The 15,822-nt window shown below is 42.0% G+C and overlaps 1 protein-coding gene across 1 annotated transcript in view; it reads right to left on the bottom strand.

The window, feature by feature from the left end:
• Positions 1-5,849: 5,849 nt before the first annotated feature.
• The window catches only part of LOC107289341 (calsequestrin-2), a 63,485-nt gene continuing 53,512 nt past the window's right edge, over positions 5,850-15,822 (bottom strand). Inside the window, exons 10-11 of the mRNA XM_015818078.1 lie at positions 15,031-15,105; positions 5,850-6,144 (exon numbers count right to left, since the gene is read on the bottom strand). Of these exons, the coding sequence (XP_015673564.1) occupies positions 5,995-6,144; positions 15,031-15,105 (225 nt within the window). The 3' untranslated portion in view covers positions 5,850-5,994. The remainder of the gene's footprint in view (positions 6,145-15,030; positions 15,106-15,822) is intronic.

Here is a 15,822-nt window from a genome sequence, read left to right on the forward strand (position 1 = left end):
TATGAAACCCTAGTAAGAGCACACTGAGAATACTGCAGCCAATTTTGGTCACCATATATCAAAAAAGATGTTAAGAGTTTGGAAAAAATTCAGAGAAGAGCAACTAAGATGATCAAAGGCCTGGAGATTAAAACATATGAAGAACAGCTGCAGGACTTGGGTTTGGCTAGTCTAAAGAAAAGAAGAAATAGGGGAGACATGATAGCAGTATTCCAGTATTTGAGGGGCTGCTACAAAGAAGAGGGGGTCACATTATTCACCAAAGAACCAGAGGGCAAGATAAGAAACAATGATTGGAAACTGATCAAAAACAGAAGCAACCTGGAATTAAGGAGAAACTTCCTGACAGTGAGGACAATCAACCAGTGGAATAGCTTGCCCTCAGAAATCGTGGGTGCTCCATCACTGGAGATTTTTAAAAAGAGGCTAGACAATCACTTCTCTGAGATGGTATAGGTCAGGGGTAGGCAACCTTGGCTCTTTTATGACTCATGGAATTCACTCCCAGAATTCCTGAGTCAGCATTCTGGGAGTTGAAGTCCATGAATCATAAAAGAGCCGAGGTTGCCTACCCCTGGTATAGGTTCTCCTGCTTGAGCAGGGGGCTGGACTAGAAGACCTCCAAGGTTCCTTCCAGCTTCTACTCTACTCTTCTCTTCTCTTCTCTTCTCTTCTCTTCTCTTCTCTTCTCTTCTCTTCTCTTCTCTTCTCTTCTCTTCTCTTCTCTTCTCTTCTCTTCTCTTCTCTACTCTACTCTACTCTACTCTACTCTACTCTATCATGGTATACTGTAGAGTTTGGTATCTGAGCAACATTTTCCTACTGTCAAGACTGATTCACCCTTTCACCTACATTTTCTCCCTCGCTCATAGCTTGACAAAAACAGAGTAAAGATTGTGGAATGGAATGCAAAGGTGGGAGGGATGGTAATCTAGGCAACAGAGGCATCTTTCAGAGCCTGCAAGAATGCCAAGATCACTAACACAGGTGCTCAATGGAGAAGTGGACTTTTCCCATAACAAGAAGAAGCATTACTATTGGACAATGTGAACACCTGGTGGGTGGGGACAAGGGAATCTATTGTTTAATTAAGTAAGCTTTCACACAGGAAAACCTTTTGCTTCTTCTGTGCCAATGTAAATTTTCAGTAAAGTATTATACTCTTGGTATAATCATGTCCCAGAAGTTTCTTTTTTCTGGAAATGTCAACTGGACAGACAAATTTATTGCTGTATCAAACTTTTGTATCAGCTTAAGTAGAAATTTCTCTCAGAGTAATTGAACAGTATTGACAGTATTGACCATGAAAATATTGCGATCAGGACACAATGACAACATTTCAGGCCAAAATGTCTTTCAGTATCTTCATGGCCACTTCCTAGCAGTATCCAGAAGTTTTTCCTTCTTATATGTAACATTATTTCCCATGTGGATGTATTTTGCATTGTATTGGTCTATTATATTAAAAATAAATGGCAAATAATGAAACAATGAAGTATGTGTGTTAGCTGCATATGAATAACTCTAAGATGTATACCCTCTTCATCAACCAAAAGTCACTTAAGATGAATGACATACTTCATACTTTCTAATCACATCTAAGAAAAACGAGACCAAGAAGAATTAGCCAGAACTGCAAATATCACAGTACAATGGGAAAATTCCTGATTACAACTACTTCCTTTATCATAAGGCATCAAAACGTATTTTTCTTCTTTTAGATCTTCATTGCAATGTGTGAAGTTATAATACTTCAGATTTTTGACAACCATATATCCATATATGAAAATCAGATTCATAGTTCTTATAGCAGCATTATGTTAAGAAAAAATACCTGTGGGAGAATGATGAAATAGCACAAACGCATATGGTTTGCTTAACCCTACATAAGCCACAATTAACTGGACTCAGGAGTTCCCTAATCCATAAAATTGCAATCATTCTATGGCTTAGCACAGTGTGTAATGCTCAACAGAAGTGTATCTGTGTCCAAGTAAATGACATTCAGAGATTGTAATATGAACAACGCACAGTGCCTCATAAACCAAAATCCAATACAATGGCATTAAATGCAGTACATGCTTATTATTAATGTTTGGGCATCAAAATTATTTAACATTTGCCTGGGACAATAGGACTGTGTTGCATGGATGGAGCTGAGAGCAAGGAATAGCATCACTCTCCTACCCTCACTGCCTAGATGCTTTTGATATCACTTGTAGAAGAATCAAACAAGAAAACAAAATGTCAGCAAAAGTAGGATCCTGGTGGAACTTATTCAAAGGCAATATCAAACCAATTTAAGCAAGGGAACAGGACAAAAAAGCATTACTTTAGTTTTCTCCTTCTTCTGAACAGCCATAACCTCTATCCTTTTGAAGACCTATGGGCACAGTGTCCAATATTTGCTAAACAGTAGTGCTCTTGATTAATGACTGCTGGTAAAAGAAAGCACTGAACTGGGCTCTCACTCATAGGACCTGATTCAACATAGTTCATGGTGTGAAAAAAGAGGTTGAAGCTTAGAAATCATAAGCCAGGTGCTGACTCTGTGGAATTAACAATTTCAGGATAATGTTCCAAGAATAATAATGTAAGTAGTCCTTGCTTAATGACCAGTTGCTTAGCAACCATTCAAAGTTAAGACTGACTTCCCCAGAGCTACTTCAAACCCATTTTCGAAGTTACGATCTGCGTCACCCAACACAGCCATGGGATCACATTTGGGGTGTTTAGCAACCAGCTCACATTTTCAGCTGTTTACAGTATCCTGTGATCATATAACTGCAATGTTTGGCAGATTTTGCTGGTTTCTGGTATTTATTTACAGTTTCCAGCAAAATTGCCCATTGGTGAAAATAGGTTTGCTTAATGACTGCAGCGTTCATTTAATAACTGCAGTGTTTGCTTAATAAGTCATAAAATTGGACACGGTGGTGACCCACTTAATGACTACCACAAAAATTGTGGGCGGGGAAGTTGGATCAAACACAGATCCCCCATCCACCTATGGTATGCAGGTAGATATTTAATGCAATTGAAATCCCTGCACAATTGGAGATCCAATCACATGAAGAAGCAATACTGCAAGTTGCATTGGGAAAGGTGACCTTTTCTAAACATACAGTACATGAATCAAATAATGGTGACAGCATGGACAGCATGGTCAGCATTACATACCAAGCTGACAATGCAATCCTTCCTCACTTCCCCATTTGGAGAAATTAGAACAGGCCTATGTTATAAAACATTTTGAGTCAAACTCCCAGGCATTTGAAAATAAGTATGAGATGTTTAGACTGAAATCAAGAAGAAGTTGGGTAGATCAATAACTTCTTTTTGAAAAATATTTTTTCCCCAGTTCATCTCAACTAATAATTTCAGTGTATCAAGTAAGAGTGATGAAGAGCTTATATGAAATATACTCTCTGACACTTTATTTGGGACTTTCCCCAGTGCTGAATTAAAGTAGTATTCACTCATCTACCCAACATGAAATTTACTGTCAATCATAGCACATCATGACATTTTTCTTGGACAGAATAAATGGAGAAACTCTATCACTGGTAGAGCAAAGATGACAAACCTGTCTCACTCATGAGAAATATCCAGGATGAGATGAAAGCAACATCATGGAAATATGGCAGAGAACAATGTTGCAAGGTCAATTTTTGTAATGTTAGTAGGTGCAAAAAAAGGAAAGACCTTCAGATAATATATCAGCTGAACATAATTTGAAACATGATTGGTGGTGATATAAACCAGAAATTATAGGTTCCCCATCACTGGAAGTTTTCAAGAAGAGATTTGTCTGGAATGGTATAAGGTCTCCTGCTCAAGCACCTGGTTGGACTAGGAAAACCTCCAAGGTCCCTTCCCAACTTGTATTCTATGTTCTAATTGGATAAATACAAAAGTTATAGGTGCATATGAATATACACACAATATGGAGTTTTAATGGAAATGTGAATCCTGATCAATCATCTATACAGAATAGTCTGACATTGGCTAGTCATGTTTTATCACCCTGGGGAAGGAAACTTGGATATCAGCCTCTAGAAAGCAGGGCAGTGATGGATGGCCCAGATAGCTTTATTGCAGACTGAGTATTGATAAGCACAGAAATGAGGTAAGATGAAATGAAATCCTGAATCAGTCCAATCAGAATTTCTTTTTAATTTCAATTGGGCAGCATCCAAAAATAGAACATAAGCATTACAAAGTATGGGAAATATATATCCTGAACCAAGCAATTTCAATATCAGTCACTACTGGTGATTCTCAGTTCTTCTGGTGTCTGAAGCAGAATGGGACAATTCACCCCAGCCATCTCTCTGCAGCCATCTCACTACGGTCATGTCATCATAGCCAACTTGCCATGGCCATCTCATCATGGACAACTCGCCATGAGACAACTTGCCACATGGGATAACTCAACACAATAAATGTTATCTACCACTGTATTATTTCCATTTTTGTCAATAGAAATAATGTCAAAGAAACAATGGCAAATAACTTATCACACTGAGTTATCCAGTATGGAATTGTCCATGGTGAGTTGTCCCATGGTGAATTGGTCTTGGTGAGTTGTCCCATGGTGAGATGGCCGCATCGAGATGGCTATGGCGAGATGGCTGTGGTGAGATGGCTGTGGTGAGATGGCCATGGCGAGTTGGCTGTGGTGAATTTTCCTAGACCTGTATGGGGAATAGATGCAACTCATTCCAAAAGAAAGCCAACTGGACTCTTCCCCACATCCCCTGCCACGTTTTTTCCTCAGGTCTCCAAGAAAGTATGCTACTGGGAAAATGCCACAAGATTCCTCTTACTGAATCTCAGAAATGAGACCATCAAAGTTGGGGGATAATTTCTTCCGCTGCTGTCGAGGAAGCAAGAAGCAGGAAAGAGGAAAAGGATTCTGTCTGCTACTTTCTCCCACCCCTCCATATGCAGATCTCTTGCCTTCCCTGCTTCTCTTCCTTTTGCTAACTGATTTCTCAGGCCAACAGTGGAGACCTCTGATAGCAGCAGTACAGCTACAGCAGGGAAGGAGGCAGGCTATTATGGATCAGGGAACCGAGAGTGGCAGCCCATGGGATAAGCAACAGGGGTTACCAATAGGAATAGCCACCACATGCATTACATTCCAAAGGCTGTTATTCTTATCAGATACAACTGGTAGAAGTAACTGGCTGCTGGGTAAGGCTCTATTCTCCCTGGCCACCAAAGCAAAAGTGGCCATGGAGTCACAAAGCACCCCATAACTGGAAGGGAGGGGAAAATTCTGCAATGGGCCATTTGAAGTCCTGCAATCACCAATTTTGGTGATTGACACAGAATGTTTGAATGGAGGAGGGATTGTTCTATCTTCTCCTGATACACAATCCTGCTGTATCACTTTGATCCACTACAACCAACTCAGTAGCAGTTTGACTCAAAGACTGAAATTCCATTGTAGAGGACATGGCCTCCACAAATAGCATGCATGCCCATGCAAGCTGTGGTAGGGAGGTGGAGAAAATATGAGCCCATAATCCCAAGGGTTAGAAGAACAGGGAGAAAAGGTCTATTGCTCTTCACTATTTCCATTTTCTACACTTTGATTTGGCAAGCCATTCTGTTGGGAGTAGTGTAGGACAGAAATGTCCTTGGTAACTCATGAACTATTATATAATCCTGTATTTTCTCTTATTCTTATGAGTGAATATATCCATAAATTTAAAGTTTCCTGCAGAGACCATAAACGCTTAGCTTACACAATTTAAAAAATAATAATTTCTGACTTACTGTAGGTATAGTGTACACATTGTAGAAGCCAGAAGGGGGAAGATAGTATTTGGGAAGAGGAAGAAATAAAAGAGATCAAGACTATGAACTTTCAATGGCCCTTAGAAGTCAAAAAGAACAGTATTTTCCCTTTAAAAGGGAAACACTTTAAGGCATAGTATTTTGAGGCACACAGATTTTAGTGTACAGTATTCGATGCGCTATAACCTAATCATCATCATCGACGTCATCATCATCATCAATATCATCATCTTCTGTATTTATTTTGCCGGAAAGCACATCTTCTATCCAATCTTCTAATTCCTCAACTGTAGGGAGTTCATCATCATCCCTGATGTCCATCCAGACACTGTCAGCCTGAAAGGAAGGGTGAACATTTTCTTCATGGAACATTGGGAGTTTTTGGAGCAAAATATGTTTAAATCTTAAATCTTCCCCAATTATTTATAAAGTGAGAGTTTAAGAAACTGGAGCATAAATCATTTGTGGATTCCATTCTACACCTCCTCCCAATAAACTGAATACAAAAGCGTTCAAATGTAAGTTAGTAACACTACAAACTTTCAAATGTAAGTAGTAATACTACATGATCATATGATATATATTAACAAATAAAAATTACAAATAATCATTTTTTAAATTATAATATTGTTAAGATATACATGCTAAAATAAAATTCCTTTGAATTATTCCAGAAGTTTGGGATAATCACAACTGTTGATCAACACTAAACAGAAGAAGAATAGAGGATATGTTGCCCATCTTCTTTCTGAGACACCCTTTGCCTTTCCCGACACCTCTCTTTTTCTTTCTCACTCTTATTATCTTAATATTTTTTCCAGAACACTACACAGAGGGAAGATAATCTTCCCAGAAGTTTCACAACAGATCTTCTGAAGGGGGCTTTTAAAATTAAGCCAAGGATCACAAAATGTCTATTTCTATTCCTTGACAGGCATCCATCACTGAGGAGCTGTCACAACAAAATACAGATAGTCCTCAACTTAACAGCCATTCATTTAGGTACCATTCAAGGTTATAATGATGCAGAAAAAAATGACTTGTGATCAGTCACATGATCAGAATTCAGGCCCTTGGCAACTGGAACGGATTTATAATGATTGCAGCGTCAAAGGCTCATATGATTTCTATTTGCGACCTTTCCAGCTAGCCTCCAATAAACATAGTCAATGGAGGGAGTTAGATTTGTTTAACAACAGTGTGCTTCACTTAATGACCATGGTGATTTACTTAATGACCATGACAAAAAGGTCATAAAACTAGATGTGACTCACTTAACAACTGTCTTGTTTAGTGATGGAAGTTTCAGTCCCAATTATAGTTGTAGGTTGATGACTACCTGTATATGTCAGGGAAGCCCAATTAGTACAATAAGTTAAATTATTATTTCAATACTAAAAATAAGTTAAATGATTATTTTAGTACTAACCTAAATGAAACATTCTCTGAGGTATCCATTAAATTGACATATTTTGATTTTGTATTAACCAATTTTGAGATGAAAAGCAGCTAATTTCACTGTTTTACAGCAAATTGCCTCTGGTTTAAAAGGGTAAAACATTCAAGTTCAGTATTTTAAATGTCATTTAAATAATCATAAGTTTTAATACACACACACACACACACACATATATATAATACATTGTAATATATATATGAGATTCACATAAGGATAACAGACAGGCTAATACAATCAAGACCACATTTCAGAAATTATAACTTCATTAAAACCAGAGCTCTTGAGTTCTATTAAAGCAGGGTTTTTCAACCTCGTTTTCTTGTAATAGTACAGCCCCCACTGCCACATCACTTTCATTACCAAGGGCTTATCCATGTCTGGATGCCTCAGTTTGGCAGAAAAGAGTCTCTTTAATCTCTCAAACGCCACTTGGCATTCCATTGTCCATTTTAGTGGGTGGCTAGGTTTCACTGTGGATTCTCCCTTCGTTTTTAGTAAGTTCATGAGGGGCAGGGCTATCTGGGCAAATAAGGGAATGAATTGGCGGTAAAAGTTTGCGAAACCCAGGAAACTTTGCAGCTGATTTCTTGTGCGAGATGGTGCCCATTCTAATACTGCTCTGACCTTCTCTGGGTCCATTTCAATGCCCTGTGGGGATATACGATAACCTAGGTAGTCTATTTTTTTCTGGTGGAATTCGCATTTCGATAATTTGGCATATAGGTGGGCAGCTTGCAGTTTCTTTAAAACCGCTCTGACTAGGTTGACATGTTCCTCTTTGGATTCGGTGAAGATAAGGATGTCATCTAAGTAAACCAGAACCCCCTTAAATAGGTTCTCCTTTAGTACCTCGTTGATTAATTGCATAAATACTGCGGGCCCCCCTTGTAGTCCAAATGGCAAAATTTTGAATTGGTAGCACCCGATTGGGCAATTAAATGCAGTTTTCCATTCATCCCCTTCCTTAATTCTAACACGGTAATACGCTTCCTTTAGATCTAGTTCAGTAAAAATTCTCCCTTTCGAGAGGTGGGATAACGTGTCCTTCATGAGGGGTAGGAGGTATAGGTTGCTTTCACTGATTGCATTCAATAGGCGATAGTCCACGCACAAGCGTAAAGTGCCATTCTTCTTCTCTCTAAAGAGGACCGGGGTGGCCACTTTAGGCTTGGCAGGTTTGATGAATCCCCTTTCTAATTTTTTGTTTATGAATCTTTCCATTTCCTCCTTCTCCTTAGGGCTCATGGAGTATAGTCTGGGCTTCGGGAGTTTTGCCCCAGGCTTGAATTCTATGGCACAATCCATGGGTCGGTGAGGGGGAAGCTCATCTGCCCTCTCCTCACTGAAAACTTCAGCAAGGTCTCAGTATTCCTCTGGTATTTCAGGTAGCCCATTTTCTTCTCCCATGGATGCCTTTTCCGTTCTTAATTTTGGTAGGTCCCCTTGGGGTTTTAAGTCCGTAGGGTCCCCCTTTGGGAAATTGATTTCTGCCATCCTCCAATTTACCCAGGGGTTCCATTTCTTTAACCATTCCAGTCCTAGGATCATTGGGCATTCCATGCCTGGGGTCACTACAAACGTTATGTCATCCTCAAGGTTTCCCAGGGATAGGTGGACTGGTAAAGTTGCTAGGGTAGCTGGCACCTCCCCTGCTATGGATCCATCTAACTGGCCAAATGAGATTGGTTATACAGGAGATTAGCCTCCTCACCGGAATGCCCAAATTCCCCACTAGCGTCGGGCTAATGAGGCAGCGGGTGCAGCCAGAGTCTATTAAGGCTTTCACTTTGACAGCTTCGGGCATGGAGAGAGCTAATATAGTCACTGTCTTGAGGATGGGTGCGCTGGGTCCACTTACCAGGGGTTTGCCCTCTGAGCTGTCATCTGAGGTGTCCACCGGCTCTGTGGTGTAGGCTGGAGTTCCCTCCCCACGTTGGGCAGAGCTTGGGGACTCCACAGCCTCTATTGCTCTCATGGTGGGTTCTTTTGGCTTGGCTGGGGACTTTCCAGATTTCCTGGTCGGTGATTGGTCTGGGTTGTGCTGAGGGGCTTTCAAGCGGCATTCTATGGCCCAATGCCCCTCTCTCCCACATTTGAAACAGCCTGTTGGCTTCTTGGCCATAGCTGGTGGCTTCGCTGGCTCGCACGTCGGCTCAGGCGGTGAGTAGCCCCATGGTTTTCCTCAGTGGTGCCTCTTCAGTAGGTCAATCTCTACTTCCTCTGCCAGGACATATCATTCGTTGAGTTGGTGTGGGTCCCCCCGGGGCAGGCAAGCATCATACAGGTCGTAATTTAGGCTGTCTTTGAAATGGCTAAGGAAGATGGCTTCCGACCAGTTCAGCTTGCTGGTAATGGCCCGGAATTCTTGCATATATTTGGCTACCGGGCGTCTGCCTTTTCTCACCATTTTGATTCTTTCGCGGGCTTTGCAATCAGCCAGGGGGTCCTCAAATTGCCTCCTCAGAGAGGACATGAAACGGTTGAAATCGTTGAGTTCTGGGGCATTAGAATCGTGCAAATTCACCACCCAATCTGCAGCCGGTCTGTCTAGAGCGGATTGCACAATACGGATGCGGGCTTTGTCGCTCGCGATGTACCGCCTGTATTCCTCCATGTAGCTGAGGACTTGGGTTAGGAAAAACCCCAAGTGTGTCGGTTCCCCCTTGAATTTCACGTCCAGCAGCGGGAGTCTTTGAATGGATCGGTGCCTTCGCCGTCGGTGGTATTGTCTTCCACCCGGATCGCCATCTGTGGGTTGGCGGGGAGTGGGGGTTGCTGAAATGGTCACTACTGGATCAGCGGACGTCCCCAGGACTACAGGTTCCAATTCCCCCTCAGTGTCTTTCCAGCTGCAGCTCAAGGTGCTGGTGCGGCCGCGGGGCTCAGAATTCTCCTCCCCTAGAGAGCCGACGATTCTTTTTATCAGGTTGATAGCTTTCTCTAGGATCCAGTTCGAGTGCTGTGCCCAACTTCCTTCCTCTTCGCTAACGTGCAGGGATTTCTCCATCTCCTGCTTCCAGTCTGGTGGTGGGGCCCCCGTCTCAGGGTCACCTTTCTCGATCTCTTTTCCCACTCGCCTTTCTTTCCAATGCCCATTGACCACCGAGGTTTGTGGTTACACGTCTCCACCATCTCTTCTCCTGAGGAGTATGACATTTCAGATCCCGACTGTTGGCAGGTTTTCAGTCAGGGGAAAGGCTCCCTCTCCATGGGGTTTTCTCCCTTCCCTGCCTTGTTGTCTGACATTGTATTTTTTGCAAAGTCCCCCAGCAAGGTTCTCCCTTCCAGGTTGACTATTACTGCAGATCCTGTTTAATGTAAGGAACCACTTCAATCCACATCTTAAGAAAGCAGAACTCTTGGAAACGGTTTCTTCCAATAGGAACTTTTATTAAGAGAAATTGATAGTAGGCATGATAGACAGGATCTGAGGGATTCCCTCACAAATCAATGTTTTAAAGTGTCCCTAAGCAACCCCCATCCCACAGTTCTTCCGGGCGATTTCTAGATGTTAAATCTAGGAAAGATAACATCAATCCGGATCTGTTGTACATGATCATGCAACAGCTCCTCACTTGATGATGGATAAATAAACCAGATTTTGGAGACTGTATCTTTTATAAAAAAAAACAAAAAACCTTTCCTAGTTGCCCGATAAGGAGGAAAAGTTCAGAGGTGCATAGGATAAAAGGCAAATGGTTACATTGTAATGGTTAGCAGAGGTGAATAGAGGAAGTGAAAGTAATAAAAAAACCTCCCCCTTGGGAGTATGGCAGGACGCAGGAAAGGGTAAGAATTGATTTTAGATCAGAGAAGATAGATAGAAAGGAAATATAACTGAATCCTGACACTCTCATTGTCCCTTCCTTCCCTCCCTCTTTGTCCCTTTGTTCCTTCCTTCCCTCCCATTGTCCCTTCCTTCCTTCCCTCCCTGCCATTGTCTCTTCCTTCCTTCCTTCCTTCCTTCCTTCCTTCCTTCCTTCCTTCCTTCCTTCCTTCCTTCCCTCCCTCCCATTGTCCCTTCCTTCCCTCCCTCCCATTGTCCCTTCCTTCCTTCCTTCCTTCCTCCCTCCCTCCCTCCCTCCCTCCCTCCCACCATGCCCAGGAAGGGACAAGGGGAGGGGGACAGGCTGAGGCTGGTGGCTGTGCTGCCGATGACCATGGCTTGAAAGGCCACTGTAAATTGCTGGACAAGAGCCGCACAGCGTTAAGAACAGAGTGCCGCCGCCTCTGCATGCGTCCAGGCAGGTTCGGCATGCCACTGGTTCATCTCGCTCAGTTCAGCTGCTCCGCACGGTGAGAGTGCACCACTTCCTACCAAAACCAGGCTGGGGTCTGGGTGGCATAGCGCAGGTAACGTGGACTCTCATGCCACTCGCGGTGTCCCCTCACCCAGAGTCCACAGGTGTGTGAAGTGGGCGAGGGCCATTTGCTGATCTCCTTCAGGGGATGCCTGTTTTTCTCCCTCCCTCATTACAAATATCTTCCCACCACTGCTCTTAACGCTGTGTGGCTCTTGTCCAGCAATTTACAGTGACCTTTCAAGCCATGGCCACTGGCAGCACAGCCACCAGCTGTGTTTCTTACCTGTTTGTTGCTGTCACCTGGCCTGTTTTTTGTCCTCTCCTCTCTCACCCCTCCTCCTCCTCCTCCTCCTCCTCCTTTTCTCTTTGGTGCAGCTCCAGCTGACTCTTCCTCCTCCTTCCAAGGCTGCATCTTTTTTTTCTCTCCCTCTCCCGCCCAAACTGCCTCCTTTTATATCCCTTCCTGTCTCTGCCCCCCTCCTCCTCCTTTCTCTTCCGGAAGTGTCGATCCTAGGGCCTTTGCCTTGCCCCAGCAGCCCTGCAGCTCCTGAAGACTCTCTCAGGGCAAGTCCTGCACTGCACCGCTTTGGCTCATTCCTTCTCCCCACTAACACTTGGCTGGGCTGGGCAAGGCTGCGTACCACCTGCCATGTGCCAATGTACCACAGGTGGTATGTGTACCACTGGTTGAAAAGCCCTGTATTAAAGCACATAACTTTTTCTGAAAAACCTATGAGGAGAGCTGTTTCAGCTCTCTCTCTCTCTCCCTCTCCCTCCTCCCTCTCCCTTATAAGCAGTCCCTCAAATAACTCCATCCTATGCCACATAAGGCTTTAAAGGGGAGAATCAGCACCTTCAATTGCATGTGGAAGCCTGACTGGTAGCCAATGCAGCTTGCAGAGTTACATAGGTAATGAGCTATGCCTATAACTTCTCAAGCTGCAGCATTTGGAACCAATAGAAGTTTCTCAATTGATTATAAATTTGCTCCCGGTCTAATTCAAGACACTGGTGATAACCTATAAAGCCCTATAAGGGGCCAAGTTATTTGAGGGATGACCTCTCCCCATTGACCTCTACCCACCCATCAGTTCCAGCAGAATGGTGGGTCCATTTTTCTGCTGGTATTTCCCCTCCTCCCCCATGCAACCCCCCCCCTCAAGATCAGGCTGGCCCCAACTTTGCTGGCCTTCTGAAAGAGTCTGAAGGCCTGGTATTGACATCTGGCTTGAGGATCAGAGAGTACCATTCTTGAATGGCTATGCACTCTCAGTGATTGTACTGTATGGTGTTTAATCATTTTTAACATTTGTATTGTCCGTATGGCTGTTTGTTTTGAGGTTTGTTTTTGGGTTTTTGGTATAGTTTAAGTTTTAATTGTGAGCTCCCTAGAGTCATTAATGCACAATGGGAAGCTATGTAAATTGAATAAATAAAATGATAAATGAAATAAAATTCACAAGAAAAGAGTAAAAAACTAGCAGACCTCTTCCTGCATATCTTCATCAGCGGAGGAAATGACAGCACACTAGAAAAACAAGCCTATCATAGAACAACCTACATCAACTAAGTGTTCTGCTACTAAAGTACCATCTTATATATAATGAACAGAGTACTACAACAACACAGCATCTCTGTAGTACATGAACAAAAGTCCGCCAAAATATCTTAAGCAAACCAAAAGACCCAGTAGCCCAAGAAGAAAAAAAATAGGCTCATCTACAAAATCTATAACGCAAGGACTGTAAAAGCCTCTTTATAGAGCAGACAGGCAGAAGACCAGCAAAGTGAATCTATGAACACCAACTCTTTTTCTTTTTACAACCCTGTAATGCTTTGCTTCAGGGTGGGGTTGAGTGACTGAGTGGAGCTGAGTGTTTACTGGCCAGATGTCCTTCCTGACGTCTACATGGAGTTTGCAGCAGATATTTTCTCTTTGCATCCTAACAAAGAGAAACATCTGTCACTGAGTGGGAGGTGAGTGTCTTCACCTCTATGAATGCCAACTAACTGTCTGAAAAATATGATGAAAACTCAATCTTTTAATGAAAAGATTCCACCACAGTTTCAACTATGAAACTATTAGCAGGTTTTGTGTGCATGCGTGCTCATATGTGCACACATCTTCAAATCAGTGATGACTTTCTTTGTTTAAGCATTGTTCAGTTGGTATAAAGTTATTACTTGAATTTTATAAACAACTGTTAATCTCCAGGGCCATCCTTCCAAAGTAAATTCAATGTGAATACTGCATCCCTCACCCTGTAGAAATACATTAAAAAAAAACCTTTCAAAACACTACATAGTACTGGCTGCAAATATACAGTATATCCGGCCTGGGGAGTTGGCTTGCAAAAAAGCAGCCAAAATTTTTCTTGTGTAGGTTAGGAAGAAAGAAGGGAAAGCCTTCCCTACAAACTGTTTTCAGTTTATAGAGCAGACAAAACAGGAATATCTGTAGTTCATTATAATGAATCTGGAGAGGGTGGGTAGTTTTAAATTTCTGGGCACTTATATTTCGGAGGACCTCTCATGGACTATGAATGCTAACATGCTTGTGAAGAAGGCACAGAAGAGGCTGTACTTCCTGAGAATGCTCAGGAAGATAAATTTATCTCAGCGTCTACTCCTGTCCTACTATCACAGAGCCATTGAGAGTGTCCTGACATACGGCATTCTTGCATGGTATGGGGGCAGCTCTGTAGCAGACAAAAAAGCTCTACAGAGGATTATTAAAACTGCCCAGAATATTATTGGACTCCAACTACCAGCCCTGGATAACATCTTCGAATCTCGTTGTTTGAGGAAGTTGCATAACATTCTCAGAGACTCTTCCCATCCTGCTTACAATCTTTTTGGACTGTTGCCTTCTGACAGAAGATACAGAATAATTAAAACTCAGACCACAAGTTTTCTGAATAGTTTTTATCCCAGAGCTGTAATTGCACTCAACAACAAACTAAGGGGCCACCATCAGTGAACTGTTGGACAGCATTACTTGGTCTGTTGTGTGGATGTTGGGTGGTTTTAGGGGTGGGGATTGTGGGGGGGGAGTGTGTTGGGGATTATGTGTGTGGGACTTGGTTTTTGGGTGTCAAGTAAATTTCGTTGTATATGTATACTATGTACGCACATACAATGACAATAAATAAACAATACAATTATGCTATTAAAATTAACAAGACACAGTAAGTTCTTATGACAATTTATGTTTACTGTATACCATGCAAGACAAAGTAACAAGGCTGTGGCAATTGTTCTGCTCTACCCCTTAATGGAGCAGTTGAACTTATTATTATATCATCTTAATTATGTCCATCATTTATGCAGAGCTGTATTCACACTTCTGTAAGGCAGTGGGATGCTTAGAGAATGGACAAGATATGCAAGTAAGCACAAAACCAGATCCAGTAGCCTTGATGCTAAGGCCATTGAAACTATGAGCCAGCTGATACTCACATCGGTGACATTTACCACACCAATTTGTGGCTTGAACAGGTCAATCTTGAATGTCTTTTCCCAGTATGTGATCAGCTGTGGAAGCAAAATAAATAAATAAAGCTTACTTATACTTTCATTCATATTGTGAACTCAAAAAGTTTGAGATTATGACTTCATTTCTACCTAATGGTCAACTACCCACTTGCAGCCAAGTTATAGGGGCAGTTTTCAGTTTAAAGTTGCCCTCAAACACAATTTTCAATTTCCTGTGGCTTGGAGGATATATGGAAAAAATATTGCTGGGGGGATTTTGAACTGAGCAACAACAGCTGGAAGCTGAAGATATCATGGTAGGAACAGAATCAGTGTCAGTGGGAGAAATGTCTCCTGATGCAAGCAACAAGAAGGTAAGAGGCAGAGGCAAGAGACAATGCAGCAGGTTTCCTCTGGGAGATGGTTTTTTTCAGCATGACTGTCCATCACTGTGCAGGGCTCCATTTCAACAGTGACAATAATAAGACTAAGATATTACCGAAAAATATGTCTAAGGATGATAAAGATATGTTAGTTACACTTACAGGTTTTGAAATGGTTAAAAAGATAAAATATTTGGGGTTTATATTACAGCTTCCAATGCAAAATTGTATAAGAATAATTATGAAGCCTTATGGGCTAAGGTACAAAAGGATTTAAATGATTGGAAAAAATTGCAATTATCTTTGTTGGGAAGAATTTCAGCTGTAAAAATGAATGTTCTTCCTAAATTTCTTTTCTTGTTTCAAATGATTCCTATTTTAAAAAAAGATGCCA

This window comes from Protobothrops mucrosquamatus, unplaced genomic scaffold, assembly GCF_001527695.2.
Source record: "Protobothrops mucrosquamatus isolate PMUCROS unplaced genomic scaffold, P.Mucros_1.0 scaffold677, whole genome shotgun sequence".
Taxonomy (NCBI): domain Eukaryota; kingdom Metazoa; phylum Chordata; class Lepidosauria; order Squamata; family Viperidae; genus Protobothrops; species Protobothrops mucrosquamatus.